General features: G+C 38.7%; 1 protein-coding gene across 1 annotated transcript; it reads right to left on the bottom strand.

Moving 5' to 3' along the window:
* Positions 1-1,928: 1,928 nt before the first annotated feature.
* Positions 1,929-6,788, bottom strand: LOC146453034 (hatching enzyme-like). Its single transcript, XM_085097136.1, has 4 exons — positions 6,433-6,788; positions 4,611-4,987; positions 2,838-3,151; positions 1,929-2,106 (listed from the first exon to the last, which is right to left on the bottom strand). Exons 1-4 carry the CDS (start codon positions 6,514-6,516, stop codon positions 2,096-2,098), a joined length of 786 nt encoding a protein of 261 aa, XP_084953262.1. The 5' UTR covers positions 6,517-6,788; the 3' UTR covers positions 1,929-2,095.
* Positions 6,789-7,709: the final 921 nt, after the last annotated feature.

The raw sequence follows: 7,709 nt of genomic DNA, 5'->3' as shown, positions 1-7,709 counted from the left end.
ATTGCATTGGGTATTAAAAAACGGGAAGTGTCATCATTTGTCGTACCGGAATTGTTGTACCTTTCAGTGTGGTGTAGGTCACCATCTACTGTGAAACTAAGCTCACTTCAAGTGCTTGGCTTGGCGACGTGCTTCAGAGCTCAGAACTCCTGTACTTCGTTTTTCCTTGAATAATAACTTCACCTAAATTGCGGTTTTCGCTTGTCCCACATTACTAAAGTTATTATCTCTAACAAACGAGCAATAGATGTTCAAGGTGACGGTCATTCCAGCTGACGCTTTTTGAAATGAACATATGTTGTATGTACTGGGGAAAACTAATAAAATCTCACAAGCACGCTTGTGACACTATAAAGTTCCCATGTCAAGATACTTTAAAAAGAACTGGGTCTTGCAGTTATTAGTGTTTCCAAGAATTGTTTGCCTTTAGAAATAATACCCATGGAACGCACATTCCATCAGTACAGTACAGTACAGTACAGTACAGTACAGTACAGTACAGTACAGTACAGTACAGTACAGTGCAGTGCAGTGCAGTGCAGTGCAGTGCAGTGCAGTGCAGTGCAGTGCAGTGCAGTGCTGTGCAGTGCAGTGTAGTGCAGTGCTGTGCAGTGCAGTGCAGTGCAGTGCAGCGCAGTGCAGTGCAGTGCAGTGCAGTGCAGTGCAGTGCAGTGCAGTGCAGTGCAGTACAGTACAGTACAGTACAGTACAGTACACTACAGTACAGTGCAGTACAGTGCAGTACAGTGCGGTACAGTACAGTGCTCTACCAATTGAGCTATCGAATAAATTGGTAGAGCACTGCACCAGTATAGTAAAGGTGATGAGGTCGAATCCCGTTCAATCCTGAATTCTTTCAGGCTTTCTTTTCCCAGCAGCATAACTCGCCCGTTCTTTACTGCGATGGCCATTTAGTTCTTCATTCTTTTTTGTTGGTTTGAATGTCTTTCGCTTTTATGTTTATTGTCTTTTGCGACTTGAGAAGCAGAAATAAACATAGAAATTGAGCTAATATTTCATCTCTTTTCTGTTATTTCGCGTTGCACTTTACAGCTTTTGGTTGTGTTTTATTCCCAGCCACGTACTCGAGGTTTTCATGTTTTTAACATTTTTTCACACTGGGAGGTAGGTAGATGTACGCACTGAAATTGTATGAAGGGTATGTCTGTATTCTTAGAGACGTATTTGGGAACAAAACACGTTCACTTTACGGTACAAAATAAACCACTTGGAACAAGGACGAGAACTAACAACAAACTCGAATTATATGTGGCCCCGAGACCGGAAATCAAAAGAGTTTTCACCACTGTCTACGCCCGGCCCTTTCCTCCGCAATGTAGCTAATACCATTCAGTTACCATGAGCAACAGGCATTCATCGTTGCATCGTTTTATATTACCCGTAACATTATTTTCATGCTCTGCAATTTTTTATTTGTTATTTTTTGGTTTTCGTGGTCTTACCACATTTTTTTTAGTTCTATACAGATAGCTACATGTAAATGGAGAATTATTTTCCTAAGGGTACTTTCTTTCATTTCAGAAATAGGAAAGCATTTGGATCTTTCTGATCTGTGTCAAAATAACCTTATCAAAACTGTTTTACAGATGCTGTAGGGAGAACAGAAATTTAAAGAGCAAACACAAGCTGTATATGAAGGCGAGTGTTCCACTGCTGTTCCGAGTTCTCGGAAGATGTTTGTATCTAAAGCCCGGCTTCTAAGGTTTAGAAGAAAAGAGAGACCACTGGACATAAGGGAATCAGAATTCTGTACAACTTACACGAGCGTTCTCCACTGATTATTTTAAAAACGCCGACAAACCATTTTCTATGACTTACGGAAACGTTACCACGTTTCCATGAGGTTATACAGGTCATGTTATAGTATTTCTTTGATAATTTGAGAAACTGAATTTGCCCCGGAATAAGCCAGTTCTTCGTACACACTAATCTCTCGTTATCCTTTTCTTTATTTCGTTGATTCAATTAATATGGATGCCATCAATACACAAAAATATCCTTTATAATTCTTTGGCAGCAAATCTGCGAATAATTCATCATCTGGGATTCAATCAAACGCTTCCTCCGTCACCGTCTAATTCTTGCCTGCAAAAAGAAAAATTGGTTATGGTGATGTATATCTGAGAAACACTTGCGCAGACAACTTGCTTTTATAAATTTAAATTAAGAATTTTGTCAACATCGACACAGACTCGTGAAGTTCACCTTGAATCACATTTTATTGCAAAGGGTGTGGATTTTTTTGCTGCCGTTAGGTGATTCAAATGGGCTTGTCAAGACTAACTGATTTGCCACTGAGCGTCTCTAATACCCTAAAAAGTGACCTTCAGATGAAACTGTATTGAATAGCTGTACTTTCTTGTAGTACATTTCACTGTTTTGTACAAGATGGCTCTAACTATTATTCCTGATTCTGCGGAGAAAATCTGAAAAGTGTTCCCATTCAAAAAGAAATCCACTGATCAATTACTTTCTCCATCTGAACATAGCTAATTGAGGGACTGTTTTTGAAACTTTGCCATGAAAACAATGGTGTAGCAATTTATGTTGGAAGGGACGCGACAGTGCACAATCCTTTGTTTGAATGTTCACACTACAGTTGAATATCGTAACACGAACGTTTCTACTGGTCATTTGCTCCAACACATTTCAAAATCTATTGTGGACTGTGCACTGCCAAGGCCAAAAATGCTAACAAAAACATATAACAAAGAAATTCGTCAGGCTTCACAGCCATTGCCTTTTATTGACTATGATGTGAAGATCAGACTCTTAGTACTCTTCAAGGGCGAGCGAGTAACTGTTGTAAAACTTACCATAAATGGATTGAATGGCGTCGATGTCATCTTTATGTAACTTCATGTTGGGAATATACCCATCGTAGTAAGGATACATAATTGCACCGAGGGTAGATGAGTGGTGGATACCAAGGGCGTGGCCAAATTCATGCGTGGCAACCCACAGAAGGTCTGTGCCTTTATCAGAGCCGTCAGAGAACGTTTCTTGGTCGTCAAAGTGGGCACGCCCGTCTGTAGGGAAGTAAGCGTGAGCAATCGTACCACCTGGGCCGTCAAACCAATCACCACACCACTTCTCTCCCTTACCCATGTGCCTTCTTCTTTTCGCGAAGCTGCGCAAGGAAATATCAAATAATAAAATTACGCGCAACTCAAAGTGTAAGGGGAGGAGGAAATTTGACAATTTTAAAGGAAACTGTCATTCTTGAACTAATTTTTTTTTTCTATAAATTCGTCACTGAGGATAATATACAACAGAAATACATGTACAATAAAAATACGGTAAAAAAACAATACAGGCTGTGACGGGGGAAAGAAACAGAACTTGCGTCCCTATTGTAATCTGACCCCCTACTACTACAAGAAAAAGCTCCAGTCGTAAATAAATAAACAATATTTATTAAATAACAATCGTAAGTAAATAAACAATCGTTTAAATAAACAAACGTTAAATTGTTGCAAATGCAATTCAATTTCAAATTTCGTCGGAAAACATGAAAATCATATTTCCGCCGGTTGGAAAGAACATGATTTGATTGTCACCTATTTTCCCCTTTAAATTTCCCGAGCGGCGCCATTTTGTATTCCATGACGTTATACGGTTGCTCAAGAAAGAACTTCTGCTTTATGACAATAGCGGCAACCGTATGGCGTCATAAAATCCAAAATGGCGGCCTGCGGGAAAGTTAAAAGCGAAAATAGGCCAATTTTAAGCACACTTGGCTGATCTTTCCACTTTTCACAATAAAATTAAGAATTTAGACATTGTTTCCACCAATTTATCGTCAATTAGTTGTCAGAGTGACGGTTCCCTTTAAAAACTCTATGGCAGCTTATTTCAGTTATTCACTTCCATTGCCCACTGACGAAAATAAAATATGAAGATGTAAACAAAAGACTTCAACTACAAGTTTCCAGATTAAAGTGAGAACATAAAAAGATTGAAAGTAACCGAGGCAGCTTGAGATTGTCGATTATCCAAATAGCAAGCTTGCTCGAGTCACTTCAGTCAACAAGTTTACATTAAGTGGTCTTTTAAATAAGTTACACTGACTTATGACAAAAAAAGCTTCCTCAAATAAAACATTTTAAGGGGGTTCATAATGTATGAACCAACGTTCAATTTTTAAACATGTCTTTGAAATGACGTAAGACTGGAATCTGTTTAGTTTTGCTGTGGAATAAATTCCCTAGACGGCGAGTGAACATTTCCGTATGAAACCCGCGCACTACTTATATTAAATATGAAATATTACATAGATCCAATGCAAAAATGGCTGACATTTCAATATTTTTTTGTCTACATTCAAATTATCCTCATTAGCCTCGTTCTTGAGTTCAAATATCAAAAGAATATTTTACCTTGGACGAGGCTAGTGAGGCTAACTTGAATACAGACAAAATAATATTAAAATGTCAACCATTATTGCATTGGGTGTATATGATCTAGGGAGCGAAGGCGACACAGGGTGTTATTAACCTGATTAACAGTAGAAAATGCCATATGTTATTATATGTTTTATTATATAAATATTTTTATTTATTTTGTTAGCCTGAACTTGGCGAACTCACTTGATATTGAGATCAGCAGAGCTTTGCCTGGACGTTTTTGCGAAAGACAGCCCTGAAACATCAGACCAGAACTTCAGAGCTTTCTTGAACACCCTATTTTGGGTAGATTTCGGCAAATCCGCTGTATACCTGCCGATATAGTACGTCAGACGTTTCTTATTCCACTGGCTTCCAGCAAGGTTATATCGCTTCACACGACCTCCCACGTTAACATCTGGCATTCCACAACGTGGCTTTTTCATTTGATTGACGGTTGCCTCATCCAACTCGCCAGTTACGGGAAGACCAGCAAAACTTTGGAAGTTTTTGATGGCGTCATTTACATTCTGGTTTCCGGCTCGTGTTGTAGACAGGTAGTGGTACTTGTTCAAGTATTCCTGTCGAGGCAATCGTATTGAATCAGAAAACGTTTTACTTATATGAAAAAAAAAGTGCATATAAAAGAACTTGTCTCTGTTTCATTTCGTGGACAAGAGGTTCGCATAAAAAGATAAGACCAATCACTTTTGTTCAGAGCATACGCTTAAGTCAATAAGACTGCACGTTCCTGTTGAACAGATAAGAATTTATGTTTTGTAGGGGTGTCAGTAAAACGCGGGGTCGGAGCCGGGGCCGGGGACGGGGTCAGGGGCGGGGCGGGGTCTGGGTCTGGGTCTGGGTCGGGGTCGGGGTCTCTTTCTTTTTTTTCTTTTCTTTTCTCTTTTTTTATTTATTTATTTTTTTAACATCACAGGTCATTTGTGGGTCAAATAAGGATAAAGGCCAATATAAAAAAATTAAGTCTCTAAAGCTTACTAGCTTAGGATAGGTCATCGGTGACAACACTCGATGCAGTTCCGTATTCTGGCGGACATTGGTTCCGTGAATTGACTACCTTTTATCCCTCGAAGAAACGAAATGAGGCAAAAAATACAAGGTACGAGACAATATATTTCCTTGAACTAACAAATTCGTGAACTAGAATGTGCATGAACTTACTATGAACACCCTCGCCGCCTTCCATGGTCGTGCTCGTTTGTTACAGTCAATCCATGTCACGCGTGAATATTATTTCCGAGAATGAACTAAACATCCGTTCGAATTCCTTTGTAAAGCTTAGCTTTTGAATAGAATGTAGAACATTTACCTGGAAATCTTTCCGAAAAAGACGCATTAACTGACAAATAAAGAAAAGATTCAAAATACTTGAGACACATTTGTTATTCTTGAAATACTTGTGCTGTAATGTAAAACAATCAAATTTGCCCTGGCACTTTCTTAAGACTCTAAATTGGTTTCCTTTCAAAAGGTTACTGTTACCGTGAGCTTCTAAGAAATGTCTACCGATTGCCGAATTTTTGTGCTCAGCAATGCGTTGATGAAGTTGCCGACATAATCTGCATCGCACAGATCACATGAAAAATGGTAAACAACACACTGCTTATTCACAGTTGAAGACTTGATTTCTTTGGGTTTAAGATCTTGCCCCAATTTCTTGCTCACGAAAACTTTGCCAGCTCTCGTGAGCAAGAAATTGGGGCAAGATCTTAAACCCAGAGAAATCAAGCCGTCAATTCATTCGAGGAATAAAAGGTAGTCAATTCACGGAACCAATGTCCGCCAGAATACGGAACTGCATCGAGTGTTGTCACCGATGACCTATCCTAAGCTAGTAAGCTTTAGAGACTTAACTTTTTTATATTGGCTTTAATCCTTATTTGACCCACAAATGACCTGTGATGTTGAAAAAAATAAATTAAAAAAAAGAAAAAAGAAAAAAAAAGAGACCCCGACCCCGACCCCGGCCCCTGACACCCGTTTTGTACGGGGAAAAAGTGCTTACCATGGCCATACTCCAATTATCGCGGTTATAAAATCCAGCGAGCGTCTGCGAGACCAGAACGACCAACACCACGGAAAACAACATGTTGTCAAACCAGCAAGACTCTAATTTTAGGCTGTACGTAAAGTGAGCTATAAGTTAAGTCATGTCTTATAACCCATTATTGACATACTTTCGGCTTGCTGTACAAACGCTCCACGTTCAAGTTTACTTATTTTTCATAGTCCGGAATGCACACCTGTCAGGTGATCCATCTCATAATGGCAATTTTAATTAGAAGACATGGTACAAATTTTGTTTCGTGGAAATTGTTATTAAATTCATTGTTGCAGACATCGTTTTTGATATTTTTTTATTATTATCTGTTGTGATCCTGGGCACACCTGGAAAGTCATTAAACTAATAAATTTGATGTTTTTCTTATGCCGTCGTGATAATTCGTAATTTTATTTCGTTTTCTGTGTGTGTTTACCATCATGAGTTGTTTGGAAAACTAATTGTTTTATTTAACATTTCGATTCTCTTCTTTGTAAGACAAAGTTGTAAAGTTATCATTTTATTTTTCACTCACGGTAACGAACATTTTTTCATGTCCACTGAACTCGGTATTTAGCATTTTCAAGTTTTGTCTTTTATTTGGTTGGAACTACCGCTTTCGTTTCCGTTGTCAAATAAATTTTAATTTGGACTACTGGTCTAATACGTGGGGAAAATTGGCATGGGATAAAGAGATTCGTCATTACCTTGAGACATGTTTCCCTAATGATATATCTGATGGTTATTCACTTATTCATTCTTTCATTCGCGTTTCAAATGTATCAATTTAATATATTTTACTTTCAAACAGAAAAGCAGAACAGCAAAAATGTAAAGCACTTCATTTTTCCCTAAACAAATACAAACTTTGTCACTAAACAAATACAACGTGCCGCCAACATCCCACGCAGACTCGCTTTACAAACTAAAGACATGAACAAACCTACGCGTGTACCTTTTATTACGACTTTTAACCCATCGCTTCCTCACATCTCCAACATCATTAAAAAAGATTATCATTTACTGCGCTCTTCTGACCGCTGCAAAAAGGTTTTTCCAAATTTGCCTGTTGTGGCCTTCAGACGATCTCCTAACCTATGTGACTTACTGGTTTCGGCTAAACTTTCCTCTAACTCGACTAATCCCCACCCACAACTCCTTTCCGGCTCCTATCGTTGCGGTAAAAATTGCGCCACTTCCCCATACATTTCCGATGGTCTCACTAACTACACCTTCTTTTC

The sequence above is a fragment of the Pavona decussata genome, unplaced genomic scaffold (assembly GCF_977016875.1).
Source record: "Pavona decussata unplaced genomic scaffold, jaPavDecu1.1 SCAFFOLD_353, whole genome shotgun sequence".
In the NCBI taxonomy this organism is placed as follows: domain Eukaryota; kingdom Metazoa; phylum Cnidaria; class Anthozoa; order Scleractinia; family Agariciidae; genus Pavona; species Pavona decussata.
Note: the sequence above shows the minus strand (reverse complement) of the source record. Positions and strands in the feature narration are given on the sequence as shown.

Coding starts and splice junctions, on each gene's coding strand:
- LOC146453034 (XM_085097136.1), bottom strand. CDS start 6,516: ATGTTGTTTTCCGTGGTGTTGGTCGTTCTGGTCTCGCAGACGCTCGCT. Junction 4,988..6,432: donor ATAATTGGAGTATGGCCATG/GTAAGCACTTTT, acceptor TTGCCTCGACAG/GAATACTTGAACAAGTACCA. Junction 3,152..4,610: donor TCTGCTGATCTCAATATCAA/GTGAGTTCGCCA, acceptor TTCCTTGCGCAG/CTTCGCGAAAAGAAGAAGGC.